The 15,043-nt window shown below is 44.2% G+C and overlaps 1 protein-coding gene across 6 annotated transcripts in view; it reads left to right on the plus strand.

The window, feature by feature from the left end:
• The window catches only part of LOC129823866 (homer protein homolog 3-like), a 31,167-nt gene that overhangs the window by 993 nt on the left and 15,131 nt on the right, over positions 1-15,043 (plus strand). For 4 of the 6 annotated variants that reach the window (XM_055882919.1, XM_055882916.1, XM_055882915.1 and 1 more), the window contains exons 3-7: positions 7,568-7,724; positions 9,472-9,603; positions 9,697-9,803; positions 10,824-10,863; positions 13,677-13,810. In XM_055882919.1, the coding sequence (XP_055738894.1) occupies positions 7,568-7,724; positions 9,472-9,603; positions 9,697-9,803; positions 10,824-10,863; positions 13,677-13,810 (570 nt within the window). Of the gene's footprint in view, positions 1-7,567; positions 7,725-9,471; positions 9,604-9,696; positions 9,805-10,823; positions 10,864-13,676; positions 13,811-15,043 lie in introns of all 6 variants that reach the window. The other 2 variants (XM_055882917.1, XM_055882918.1) reach the window with 2 other exon arrangements.

Raw genomic sequence — 15,043 nt, forward strand, 5'->3', positions numbered from 1 at the left:
CCCCTTATGTCTGTGTCCTTGTTTCAGTTGAGACATATTGACCCTGAGCACCTACTCCATATCCCCTTCTATCTGTGTCCTTGTTTCAGTTGAGACATATTGACCCTGAGCACCTACTCCATATCCCCTTCTATCTGTGTTCTTGTTTCAGTTGAGACATATTGACCCTGAGCACCTACTCCATATCCCCTTCTGTCTGTGTCCTTGTTTCAGTTGAGACATATTGACCATGAGCACCTACTCCATTTCCCCTTCTATCTGTGTCCTTGTTTCAGTTGAGACATATTGACCATGAGCACCTACTCCATATCCCCTTCTATCTGTGTCCTTGTTTCAGTTGAGACATATTGACCCTGAGCACCTACTCCATATCCCCTTCTGTCTGTGTCCTTGTTTCAGTTGAGACATATTGACCATGAGCACCTACTCCATATCCCCTTCTGTCTGTGTCCTTGTTTCAGTTGAGACATATTGACTACATAGTCCAAATTAAGAGATCCATCCCAACATTTGACAGTAAAAAAAATTGTGTAATGACCTTGGGATGCAAATAGGACCTCTTCTTTTACAGAACAAGAGAGAGAATAATAATTTGTGTGTGGGGGGGGGGGGGGGGGGGGGGATTATATCTGTCCTGTTACACACTTGTACAAGTGTGTAGTGGAAATGTTTTTTTCTGTTACATAACCCAACTCTCCCTGAGACACCCGCAAGGAGTGGGGTCACATCCAGTGTCACCATTGTCCAGGTCCCCTGGAGAAATTGAGGTTAACTTCTCAAGGGCACAGCAACAGGTTTTCATCTTTTCAGACACAGGATTTGAACCAGCGACCTTTCAGTTACTGGCCCAACGTTCTAACCTCAAGACTATATTGGCCACCCCATTCTTGACAGTAGTCTCTTGTGTCCTATGGATTGTTAGTGTAATAATAGTGTGTGGATGTTTGATCATTAAAGCAAGTACAGTTGAAGTCGGAAGTTTATATACACCTTAGCCAAATACATTCAAACTCAATTTTTCACAATTCCTGACATTTAATTCTAGTAAAAATTCCCTGTCTTAGGTCAGTTAGGATCACCACTTTATTTAAAAAATGTGAAATGTCAGAATAATTGTACTAAGAATGATTTATTTTAGGTTTTATTTCTTTCATCACATTCCCAGTGTCTCAGAAGTTTACATACACTCAATTAGTATTTGGTAGCATTGTCTTTAAATTGTTTAACTTGGATCAAGTGTTTCGGGTAGCCTTCCACAAGCTTCCCACAATAAGTTGGATGAATTTTGTCCCATTCCTCCTGACAGAGCTGGTGTAACTGAGTCAGGTTTGTAGACCTCCTTGCTCGCACACACTTTTTCAGTTCTGCCCTCAAATTTTCTATAGGATTGAGGTCAGGGCTTTGTGATGGCCACTCCAATACCTTGACTTTGTTGTCCTTAAGCCATTTTGCCACAACTACTGAAGTATGCTTGGGGTCTTTGTCCATTTGGAAGACCCATTTGCGACCAAGCTTTAACTTCCTGACTGATGTCGTGAGCTGTTGCTTCAATATATCCACATAATTTTCTTGCCTCATGATGCCATCTATTTTGTGAAGTGCACCAGTCCCTCCTGCAACAAAGCACCCCCACAACATGATGCTGCCACTTCCCGTGCTTCACGGTTGGGATGGTGTTCTTCGGCTTGCAAGCCTCTCCCTTTTTCCTCCAAACATAACGATGGTCATTATGGCCAAAAAGTTCTATTTTTGTTTCATCAGACCAGAGGACATTTCTCCAAAAAGTACGATCTTTGTCTCCATGTGCAGTTGCAAAACGTAGTCTGGCTTTTTTATGGTGATTTTGGAGCATTGGCCTCTTCCTTGCTGAGCAGCCTTTCAGGTTATGTCTATATAGGACTCGTTTTACTGTGGATATAGATACTTTTGTACCTGTTTCCTCCAGCATCTTCACAAGGTCCTTTGCTGTTGTTCTGGGATTGATTTGCACTTTTCACACCAAAGTACGTTCATCTCTAGGAGACAGAAGGCGTCTCCTTCCTGAGCGGTATGACGGCTGCGTGGTCCCATGATGTTTATGCTTGCGTACTATTGTTTGTACAGGTGAACGTAGTACCTTCAGGCGTTTGGAAATTGCTCCCAAGGATGAACCAGACTTGTTGTGGTCTACAATTATTTTTCTGAGGTCTTGGCTGATTTCTTTTGATTTTCCAATGATGTCAAGCAAAGAGGCACTGAGTTACTGAGTTTGAAGGTAGGCCTTGAAATACATCCACAGGTACACCTCCAATTGACTCAAATTATGTCAATTAGCCTATCAGAAGCTTCTAAAGCCATGACATAATTTTCTGGAATTTTCCAAGTTGTTTAAAGGCACAGTCAACTTAGTGTATGTAAACGTCTGACCCACTGGAATTGTGATACAGTGTATCATAAGTGAAATAATCTGTCTGTAAACAATTGTTGGGAAAATTACTTGTGTCGTGCACAATGTAGATGTCCTGACCGACTTGCCACAACTATAGTTTATTAAAAATTTGTGGAGTGGTTGAAAAACTAGTTTTAATGACTCCAACGTTCTAAGTGTAATTAAACTTCCGACTGTATGTAGTATGGCTCTGGAATTACATATCAACGTTTTGGAGTGATGTTGATTTTCATCTAATAACAGTATCACACTAGCTATATTGTTTATTGATCTTATATTGATATTAAGTGGTTTCAAACTTGATTTTCAAAGTAAACCAGTTAGTTTTTGTGCTGTTTATCCCACATGATGTTAGTGGTACTGCAGAGACCACCACTACCTTATTTGAGCAGTACATTTCTGAAATAACTCTGAGGCCCTGACCTATTATTGCTGTACTAAATCAAGGAGAGAAGTTCTCCCAGTGCTGTGTGCCCCAGAATCTCCTCTAGAAGAGCATCCATGTAAATTATTCTGTTTACAGCGTGTAGAATAATAAACTGTAATAACCCGTTAGAAATGGATAGTGTGAGTGATAACACTTCTACAATAGGGGTACATTAATTAACATGAATTAAAGCAGTTGTAAACCGTAATAGATTATTAGGTAATGCTTTTATCGATAAAGCAGTGTTGTGGAATTCCCATTGCCAGAATATGTAGGATTTTAATGATCTGAAATGGGATCTTCTCGCTATGTCCTATCATGGTGCAATTCTGCTCATCTATTTAACCGCTGGAGCATATACAGAATAATTAAACCAATCAATATTTTCAAACTGTGTGCAGGGTTAAAATTACAGAGAGGCTGGGCACCCCATAACAAGGCCCTCTTATAATAATTGAAATATCAATGTGAGCCCCCCCCAAAATGGTCAAACATTTGACACCCCGAGAGTGTATGTATAATTCGAACCCTGATCGTGTGTGTGTGTAGTATATGTACACACAACACCACATCATACTAAGCCATGTCCATCTGTTTAACATGAAGGATGAATAGCGGATCCTGGAAAGAGATCCGTTATCCAGTTAGCTTCCACAGAGAGACAATCATCTAAAACATGACGCATTTCCTCAGGTCTCTCATGGCCCTTCTCTTTGAGGCCATACATGCCACTGTGTTTTATTCCTTTGAGAGGACATTCTGCGCCTTTTAATGATATCGCGTATGGTGGTGTGACCTGGATAACTTTTTCTAAATGGCTGCCAACATAATTCGCACATTTTACGGTAAGAGGTAAGTGTATAGTTGTGTATTCATAATTTGTGTGAGTTTGATATTCAAATTGCTTCTAGTAAGGTACCAAACGCTCCACGATGAAAATAGCTTTACCGGTGAGAGAGGCATTTTAGTTTAACCCAACAATGTCAGTCAGTTGCATCATATGTAAGCTCATGATTGGGAAGCATTGGTGCCAAGTACCAACATGGTAGCTTTTACATTTTCAAGTCTCAACGTGAGTTTGCCAAACTCTGTAGCCTATCTTGCTGACTCTGTTCCACTGTACTGCTCCTGTCCCCTGTCTGGCCAACCCTCTGTTCCACTGTACTGCTCCCGTCCACTGTCTGGCCAACCCTCTGTTCCACAGTACTGCTCCTGTCCCCTGTCTGGCCAACCCTCTGTTCCACTGTACTGCTAATGTCCCGTGTCTGGCCAACCCTCTGTTCCACTGTACTGCTCCCGTCCCGTGTCTGGCCAACCCTCTGTTCCACAGTACTGCTCCCGTCCGCTGTCTGGCCAACCCTCTGTTCCACTGTACTGCTCCTGTCCCCTGTCTGGCCAACCCTCTGTTCCACTGTACTGCTAATGTCCCGTGTCTGGCCAACCCTCTGTTCCACAGTACTGCTCCCGTCCGCTGTCTGGCCAACCCTCTGTTCCACTGTACTGTACTGCTAATGTCCCGTGTCTGGCCAACCCTCTGTTCCACTGTACTGCTCCCGTCCGCTGTCTGGCCAACCCTCTGTTCCACTGTACTGTACTGCTAATGTCCCGTGTCTGGCCAACCCTCTGTTCCACTGTACTGCTCCCGTCCGCTGTCTGGCCAACCCTCTGTTCCACTGTACTGCTCCTGTCCCCTGTCTGGCCAACCCTCTGTTCCACTGTACTGCTCCCGTCCCCTGTCTGGCCAACCCTCTGATCCACAGTACTGCTCCCGTCCCCTGTCTGGCCAACCCTCTGTTCCACTGTACTGCTCCTGTCCCCTGTCTGGCCAACCCTCTGTTCCACAGTACTGCTCCCGTCCCCTGTCTGGCCAACCCTCTGTTCCACTGTACTGCTCCCGTCCACTGTCTGGCCAACCCTCTGTTCCACTGTACTTCTCCTGTTCCCTGTCTGGCCAACCCTCTGTTCCACTGTACTTCTCCTGTTCCCTGTCTGGCCAACCCTCTGTTCCACTGTACTGCTCTTGTCCCCTGTCTGGCCAACCCTCTGTTCCACAGTACTGCTCCCGTCCCCTGTCTGGCTAACCCTCTGTTCCACTGTACTGCTCCCGTCCCCTGTCTGGCCAACCCTCTGTTCCACAGTACTTCTCTTGTTCCCTGTCTGGCCAACCCTCTGTTCCACAGTACTGCTTCCGTCCCCTGTCTGGCCAACCCTCTGTTCCACTGTACTTCTCCTGTCCCCTGTCTGGCCAACCCTCTGTTCCACTGTACTGCTCCTGTCCCCTGTCTGGCCAACCCTCTGTTCCACTGTACTGCTCCCGTCCACTGTCTGGCCAACCCTCTGTTCCACTGTACTGCTCCTGTCCCCTGTCTGGCCAACCCTCTGTTCCACTGTACTGCTCCCGTCCACTGTCTGGCCAACCCTCTGTTCCACTGTACTGCTGCCGTCCCCTGTCTGGCCAACCCTCTGTTCCACTGTACTGCTCCCGTCCCCTGTCTGGCCAACCCTCTGTTCCACTGTACTGCTCCTGTCCCCTGTCTGGCCAACCCTCTGATCCACAGTACTGCTCCCGTCCCCTGTCTGGCCAACCCTCTGTTCCACTGTACTGCTCCTGTCCCCTGTCTGGCCAACCCTCTGATCCACTGTACTGCTCCTGTCCCCTGTCTGGCTAACCCTCTGTTCCACTGTACTGCTCCCGTCCCCTGTCTGGCCAACCCTCTGTTCCACTGTACTGCTCCCGTCCCCTGTCTGGCCAACCCTCTGATCCACTGTACTGCTCCTGTCCCCTGTCTGGCTAACCCTCTGTTCCACTGTACTGCTCCCGTCCCCTGTCTGGCCAACCCTCTGTTCCACTGTACTGCTCCCGTCCCCTGTCTGGCCAACACTCTGTTCCACTGTACTGCTCCCGTCCCCTGTCTGGCTAACCCTCTGATCAGTTTCTGTCTGAGCCTGGGGGTTACTGCTTGCCTTATAGAAGCTGGTTATTAAGCATGAGATCAGCTGACAAAAGGGGGATTACCATGTGATGAGACAGAGAGTTCTGCTGTCTCCTTCCTCAAGCCCAATGTGTGTTTGAGAGAGAGCGAGTGAGTGTGTCTGAGTCTGCTTTGATGGTGATAGTTGTTATTAGCAGTAGGGTTAATGTGACAAAGTCTTGATATGGAAGGTAATAACACAGGCTAGCTGGCAACCAATAGTTGTCATTGTAAGCAAATTCTTGCAGTTAAAATGGTACACCAAAACTCCTGAGATTTAGAGATCCTGGCATATAGAATCAGAACAAGGATTAAATTAATTTAAATGAATCCTTCAAAGATATTGTATGATCGTGTGTCTGCTTACCTCCATCACTGGATATGTGTATCACTGAAGAGGTCAGACTTGAGTTTCATTTGGATACAGCTTAATGTGCACTGTGACCTGGTATTTGCCATGTTATAAATCATCCATCAATTTTCTACCTGATATTTGTGATAGATTTATTTTACTTATTAGCTTTCATCAGCCAACAAAATGGATAGGATCGTCACTGCCATATGTTGTTATAATCATCCACTACTGCTAATAAATACGTAATAAACAGTTAGACACCTAAAACCATGTCATGTTGCTATGACATTGAGTGGGTTTCTTTACAACAACCCTTAAACTGCAGCGGTTTGTATGTTACTTTGTACCAACAACCCTCTAACTGCAGTGTATTTTCTGTCCTGCATAGCTTCTACAGATTTGAATTGAATATGATGAGGGTGAAAAGGGGAACAATCAATCTGTAGCGTCAAGGTATAATCCTTTTGACTTTACTGTGTACGTAATCCAATGGCTTTTTGAATGACATTTTTTTTTATAGGTTAGACTTAGGTAGGTTATGATCTATTGTCTGCTCTGCTCCGTACAGTCACTGGACTTCAACTCTCCCTCTGTGTGAGATCTTTCCACTGTTGTCATTCGGATTTGGTTGGGTTGAAATTTTCCATGCCACAGTTGCCAAACCATACTAGAACACCAGTGACATTGTTGCTTTGAAATATTTACCTCGTATCTAGGATACTTAGCATGGTCACACTGGCAGAAGAAGGGATGGGGAGGGGACTTGGGCAAAGGTTCAGAGCTTTTTAGTCAACGGTCTTATGCCAACCACAACCACGTGCAAATTAGGGTTGGATTGAAAGAGCTGCCAAAGGTGACACCAACATCTGTAGCATTATGGGAGCCAGTCAAGTATGGGAGCTGTGTCCCATTATGGGAGCCAGTCAAGTATGGGAGCTGTGTCCCATTATGGGAGCCAGTCAAGTATGGGAGCTGTGTCCCATTATGGGAGCCAGTCAAGTATGGGAGCTGTGTCCCATTATGGGAGGATTAGGAGCTTGTTGTTCCTCCCCGAAAGAACAAAGAAATTGCAAATATTTCTTATTCATCAGAACATGGACAGTAAGTCTCGATTAGAATATAATGCGTTTTTCCGCAAATATGAATTGTCAATTTGTTTAGTGAACAGTGTTCAATATTTTAAAGAATGGAAGACATGTGTCACTCTTCCACTGCACTAATAATAAAATAATTATTCAGAAAAATCTTTATTTGTGAGTAAGAAACAAAGTTGTCTTTTCGTTAGTCTTCACATACTCAAATTTGCAGGGCTTTGTAGGAAATAGGAAACTCTTGGCCACCATTTGTCTTCACATGCTTAGCTCCATGTCCCCGCCTTTCCCCAGGGAGCAGCCCATCTTCAGCGCCAGAGCCCATGTGTTCCAGATCGACCCAAACACCAAGAGGAACTGGATCCCCGCCAGCAAGCATGCCGTCACCGTCTCCTTCTTCTACGACGGCAACAGGAACGTGTACCGCATCATCAGCGTGGGTGGTACGAAGGTGAGCCATGCAGCTGTACTGTGGTCGTCACTAGGTACCACAGCCACCTCACCTATTTTTACAATTTCTCTTAAAATTTGATTTTAACGGCTCATAATAATGTCCGGAACGACGCAAATGGAATGGCATCAAACACCTGGAAACCATGTGATTGACATATTTGATACCGTTCCACTGATTCCTCTCCAGTCATTACCACGAGCCCGTTCTCCCCAATTAAGTGTCACCAACCTAACCTTAACCCTAAAATTAACACAGCTAACCTTAAAATTAAGACCAAAAAGCACATTTTTATTTTGATGAACTTTTACGATATAGGCAATTTTGACTTTGTGTCTGTGGCAACTAGTGGAAACCCTGTACTGTGTAGTGGGTTGACTGTCTGGAACATGCATGCATGCCACGGTTGGATTATGTGAATGTGTGGTCTTGTTAAACTGTGATTTAAGGGAAAACATATTTTTTGAGGGATTTTCACAGGATTGAGTGGGTTGGTTAAGAATATGGTCTCAAGTTCACAATAATTTTCTTCTTGCCAATATAGCATAGTCCAGCTTGGAAAAGAGAGTAGCTAAATATGAGTCTGGAATATGTAACAAGTCAGCCTGGACCTGTTTAAGATTGTTTGTGTTCACTCTTACTTTCCGCTGTAAAGTTATTTATCCTTCCAGACCTTAGTTGTTTACGATGCTAGACATAAAAGCAGTGGTTCTACACGTTTTATTAATTTAAAACCAATTAAGCCATTGTTAAGTCAAGAAGAACTGGAATGTGAACAGAAAATCAATGTCACCTAACAGCGTTCACAAGATCAAGGCTCGTTTTCCTCACAAGCTTTGAATTTGGATCAACTCCCCATGCCACCCTGGAATCTATCTGATCTCCCCTTAACACCTCTGGTCTGACCCACATTCCCCACTCCCTGCAGACCTTGTGATCAGCAGCCCAATTCCCCCTGTCTTGTGTCTGGCAACGTGGTAATCTTTTGTACCATGTCATGTGAAACATGTTGGCCCAGACTCTCGTAATCGTTTGTTAAAAAAGCTCCGCTTCTTTAAGCTGCCCTTGCCCTCTGATTCTGGGTGTTTAAGTCAGTTATATTATAGTAATTCTGCAGCTGACGCAAAAGGTTATAAATAGGTCTGCTTAATGTTTTTTTATCATGTGACCTGAAACAAAATGAGGGGCTGTAGCCATGTCTACGGCTGCTTGAAGCAATGTTTTTTAATCTGTTGAAATGGTAGGTCAGTCAAAGAACATGTCATTTCTTAGTTACATCTGAAAAAGAATGCAAACTATAGATTGCCAATGCACCCACGGTCCAATCTGAAATATGGTTATGTCACATTATCACGTTATTAGGCTCAAAAGACCTTTCCAAAGGAGTTAACAGTTTGTTTTTGACTCCAGATTTGTTTAAACATCTGTTTGTACAACGCATTTGCAACCATCCGTTGGGATATTCTGAAAATACAAGCAAATGCTCCCGTAATGAGCCCAAATGTTTTACTTATTTTCTGAGAAAACAAGTCCTTGCTTTGGCATAAACATGAATCATTGTTTGTATAGCATGATAGCTATTGATGTTCATCAGCTGAGGTGAGGAACTGCTACTGCAGTAGGTAATGATTTTGTCTGGAAAAATGCCGAAATTGTCCCTGACGCAACTCGAACATATCTAGCTACGACCAGGTCTGCCCTGAAAACAGTCTTGGTTTCCACTATTGCGATTCTGCTCTATCCGCAGGCCATTATCAACTGCACCATCACACCGAGCATGACTTTCACCAGGACCTCGCAGAAGTTCGGCCAGTGGGCGGACAGCAGGGCCAACACGGTCTACGGCCTGGGCTTCGCTACAGAGCAGCAGCTGCATCAGGTGAAGAGCTCAATTCACTACACATTAAGGGTCTGGTGTCCTAAAATAATGTTGTTAATTATGGACAAGCATTTATCTCTTGTCCCTCCTCAGTTTTCTGAGCGGTTTAAGGAGGTAAAAGAGGCTGCCCGTCTTGCACGTGAAAAGTCCCAGGATAAGATGGAGTTTGTCAACACTGCTCTCAGCATCGCTGCCCCACAGGTGAGCTCTGACATAAGCACAGTGCTTCAGTGCTAAAACTCCAGAGGTCTTTTAGAAACATTGGGGAAATTGTTCAAAGTACAGTGCCCAGTTATTCCATGACTATTTAAACTGCTTTTAAGAGAAAAGCCTCTGAGGAATCTTTTTGAGACAACCATGTCTGCAGAACGTTTAAGAGTCTTTGGAACTCCTGCAGTGGTACACATCAAGGTACTGCTATCTCCCAGGTCTTTTCGCAGGCTGGGAAAGAGATGGGAAGGAAGGCGTAAGAAGGATGAGCTGGGTCATTTGTCTCTAAAAGTGAAAGGAAAACTAGGGTGATGGTAAAATGATCCAATGCAGCCCAGTGCTCTACCTGGCTGGCTGTGTCTGCTCACTGCAGAAGCCCCTTAAAATGTTGAAAATGTAGTCTTGCTCGGGTCAATTGATCAATAAAGAACAATTATCCATCTGCCTGGTCATGAGAAACTTGCCTAACCCTCCTCAATTTTGTGGCTGAGTCGTTTTCAAGTGGTGTCTCTCATTCCTCATCCAGCACAGTTAGTGTGTGATATTGAAAAACCAAACCCCTGGAAAGTTGTGAACTAGTCATTGAGATGTATTTCTACTATTTAGCACTCTCTTAAACATTTTAATTTCATTGATAACTAGACTATAATGATTATGGCAGTCAGAGGTTAACAAAATGTTTAATATAAGCTGGGTGGTTCGAGCACTGAATGATGATTGCCTGACAGTTGTGGTATATCAGATCGTATACCATGGGTATGACAAAATGCTTATTTTTACTGCTCTAATTACATTGGTAACCAGTTTATAATAGCAATAAGGCACCTCTGGGGTTCGTGGTATATGGCCAATATACCACAGCTAAGGGCTGTATCCAGGCACTCCTTGTTGCGTTGTGCTTAAGAACAGCTCTTAGCTGTGGTATATTGGCCATATACCACACCTCCTCGGGCCTTATTGCTTTCATATACAGTGTGTTAAATTTATATAGGTGTGTTCTTTACTCTCTTGCTATCGGATGACTTGGGGTTTCTCCTCCAGTTCTCACAGGTGGGTCTCATGTTTGTTTGATAGCCATTTACGTCTAAGAATGGCCAATTGTGGTACCATTACACTATGCCAAAGAATAGTCCAGCAAATCAAACAAATCAAGTGTCTTTGTCTTCGTGAGGTTGAGTTTCTCAGAGTTTGATGAACATTGCAGTAGAATGGATGATCCTCAAGACTTGGCATGCTGCTGAAATTGATGTCCTTGAAATACCTACTGGTGATATCAGGCTCTCTGACACTCCTGTTGTGACAGAGGGCTACAGTGCCTGGGAAAGTGTCCACAGCATGGACGCTCAGAGGAAAACTAGCTGTTCTTTATCTCACAACAGCAAACACCTTCTCCATCTTGAAGGGGTAGATGTAATTCACTCCCCATGGCAAAACTAAACTACCTAGAAATTGAAATAGGAGTGATGTAACTGTGAAAGGATGACATACTGTATAAACCATGACAGGTAGGGAATAGTTTGCTAGATAGCGCCAGACTACATTAGTATATTACTCATATTTTTCCCATCGAGGATGGTAAAGTCGGGACATTATATATAGTATTCAGACCCCTTCACTTTTTCCACAGTTTGTTGTTACAGCGTTATTCTAAAATTTATTTTTAAAATTCCCTCATAAATCTACATGCAATAACCCATAATGACAAAGCAAAAACAGGTTTTTAGAAATGGCTCATTTAAAAAATAATTAAATATCACATTTACATAAGTATTCAGACCCTTTACTCAGTGCTTTGTTGAAGCACCTTTGGCAGCGATTACAGCCTCACGTCTTCTTGGGTATGACGCTGCAAGCTAAGCACAGCTGTATTTGGGGAGTTTCTCCCATTCTTCTCTGCAGATCCTCTCAAGCTCTGTCAGGTTGGATGGAGAGCATCGCTGCACAGCTATTTTCAAGTCTGGGCTCTAGCTGGGCTACTCAAGGACATTCAGAGACTTGTTCTGAAGCCACTCCTGTGTTTTCTTGGCTGTGTGCTTAAGGTCGTTGTCCTGTTGGAAGGTGAACCTTCGCCCCAGTCTGAGGCCCTGAGAGCTCTGGAGCAGGTTTTCATCAAGGATCTCTCTGTTCATTGCGCCGTTCATCTTTCCCTCGATCCTGACTAGTCTCCCAGTTCCTGTCGCTGAAAAACATCCCCACAGCATGATGCTTTCAACACCATTTTTATTTATTTTTATTTAACCTTAATTTAACTAGGCAAGTCAGTTATGAAAAAATTCTTATTTACAATGACGGCCGGCAGGTAGCCTAGCGGTTAGAGCGTTGGGCTAGTAACCGAAAGGTTGCAAGATTGAATCTCCGAGCTGACAAGGTAAACATCTGTCGTTCTGCCCCTGAACAAGGCAGTTAACCCACTGCCCCTAGGCTGTCATTGTAAATAAGAATTTGTTCTTAACTGACTTGCCTAGTTAAATAAAATAAAATAAATAAATACCCCGGCCAATGCTGGGCCAATTGTGCGCCGCCCTATGGGACTCCAGATCACAGCCGGATGTGATACAGACTGGATTCGAACCAGGGACTGTAGTGATGCCTCTTGCAATGAGATGCAGTGCCTTAGACCACTGCGCCACTCGGGACCATGCTTCACCGTAGGGATAGTGCCAGGTCTCCTCCAGAAGTGACGCTTGGGAGAATCTTGTTTCTCCAGAGAAATCTCCAGAGAATCTTGTTTCTCATGGCCGGAGTCATTTAGGTGCCTTTTGGCAAACTCCAAGTAGGCTGTCATGTGCCTTTTACTGAGGAGTGGCTTCCGTCTGGCCTCTCTACCATAAAGGCCTGATTGGTAGCATGGTAGCATCCCCACAGTGAAGCGTGGTGGTGGCAGCATCATGCTGTGGGGATGTTTTTCATCGGCAGGGACTGGGAAACTGGTCAGAATTGAGGGAATGATGGATGGCGCTAAATACAGAGAAATTCTTGAGGGAAACCTGTTTCAGTCTTCCAGAGATTTGAGACTGGGACGGAGGTTCATCTTCCAGCAGGACAATGACCCTAAGCAAACTGCTAAATCAACACCCGGGTGGTTTAAGGGGAAACATTTAAATGTCTTGGAATGGCCTAGTCAAAGCCCAGACCTTAATACAATTGAGAATCTGTGGTATGATTTAAAGATTGTACATCAGTGGAACCCATCCAACTTGCAGGAGCTGGAACAGTTTTGCCTTGAAGAATGGGCAAAAATCCCAGTGGCTAGATGTGCCAAGCTTATAGAGACATACCCCAAGAGACTTGCAGCTGTAATTGCTGCAAAAGGTGGCTCTACAAAATATTGACTTTTTGGGGGGGGGGGGGGGTGAATGTTATGCACGCTCAAGTTCAGTTTTTTTTGTCTTGTTTGTTTCACAAGAAAAAATATTTTGCATCTTCAAAGTGGTAGGCAGGCTGTGTAAATCAAATGATATAAACCACCCAAAAATCTATTTTAATTCCAGGTTGTAAGGCAATAAAATAGGAAAAATGCCAAGGAGGGTGAATACTTTTGCAAGCCACTGTAACTTATAAATGCTTCATGAGCTTAGTTCAACTGTCGCACCACATCAGAACCCAAACTATGTGCTTGTTTTGCTCCAGTGGTTGTAAACAAAGTAGATGTAAATAAACACTATTTATCCTCAAAACATGGTTAAAACTATAATTTTTATATCATGGATGGTCATGCCTTGCATCCATAGCTCTGTCTATTCATTTGAGAGTGGTTACATTTCTCCAGCCACTTTCCTCAGCTTTTTACCAAAACAGTGTTTTGTTATTGTTTCAACTGCAGATTGCCCCTTTTAAAGTGCATTATTTGTGTTGTGTTTTAGGACCTCGGTGACGAGCTCCAGTCTCCGCCGGTGATGTGTGTGAACGGTCCTGAGGACAAGATGTTCCGCAGCCAAAGCGCAGACATCACACTGTCTTCTGAGAAGGAGCGTATTAAAAAGATGCTTTCTGAAGGGTAACCCACTTATACACGCTCTTGCCCTCAAAGTTTCATTCAAGCCAGGGTTTTTTCATTGTCTGAAAGTACACCGAATGTTTTGTAGAAATGTTCTTGGTCTTAAACTCAAGTGTTCCATTTTATCTCCAAGGTTCAGACAGAAAAACATCATTTAGGAAAAGAGGATTTTCTTGGAGTAAGCTAAGAGCCGGGGCAGCCAAATCAAATCAAATTGTATTGGTCGCGTACAAATATTTTGCAGATTTTATCGCAGATCCAGCGAAATGCTTATGTTTCTAGCTCGAACAGTGCTGTAATACCTAACAATACAAAATCATACACACAAATCCCAAAAATGTAAATAAAGAAATTAAGTAATATCAGAACAAGCAATGTCAGAGTCCGGAATATACACTGCTCAAAAAAATAAAGGGAACACTTAAACAACACAATGTAACTCCAAGTCAATCACACTTCTGTGAAATCAAACTGTCCACTTAGGAAGCAACACTGATTGACAATAAATTTCACATGCTGTTGTGCAAATGGAATAGACAAAAGGTGGAAATTATAGGCAATTAGCAAGACACGCCCCAAAACAGGAGTGATTCTGCAGGTGGTGACCACAGACCACTTCTCAGTTCCTATGCTTCCTGGCTGATGTTTTGGTCACTTTTGAATGCTGGCGGTGCTCTCACTCTAGTGGTAGCATGAGACGGAGTCTACAACCCACACAAGTGGCTCAGGTAGTGCAGTTCATCCAGGATGGCACATCAATGCGAACTGTGGCAAAAAGGTTTGCTGTGTCTGTCAGCGTAGTGTCCAGAGCATGCAGGCGCTACCAGGAGACAGGCCAGTACATCAGGAGACGTGGAGGAGGCCGTAGGAGGGCAACAACCCAGCAGCAGGACCGCTACCTCCGCCTTTGTGCAAGGAGGTGCACTGCCAGCGCCCTGCAAAATGACCTCCAGCAGGCCACAAATGTGCATGTGTCAGCATATGGTCTCACAAGGGGTCTGAGGATCTCATCTCGATACCTAATGGCAGTCAGGCTACCTTTGGCGAGCACATGGAGGGCTGTGCGGCCCCACAAAGAAATGCCACCCCACACCATGACTGACCCATCGCCAAACCGGTCATGCTGGAGGATGTTGCAGGCAACAGAACGTTCTCCACGGCGTCTCCAGACTCTGTCACGTCTGTCACATGTGCTCATGTGCTCAGTGTGAACCTGCTTTCATCTGTGAAGAG

Source organism: Salvelinus fontinalis, chromosome 26 (genome assembly GCF_029448725.1).
Source record: "Salvelinus fontinalis isolate EN_2023a chromosome 26, ASM2944872v1, whole genome shotgun sequence".
Lineage (NCBI taxonomy): Eukaryota > Metazoa > Chordata > Actinopteri > Salmoniformes > Salmonidae > Salvelinus > Salvelinus fontinalis.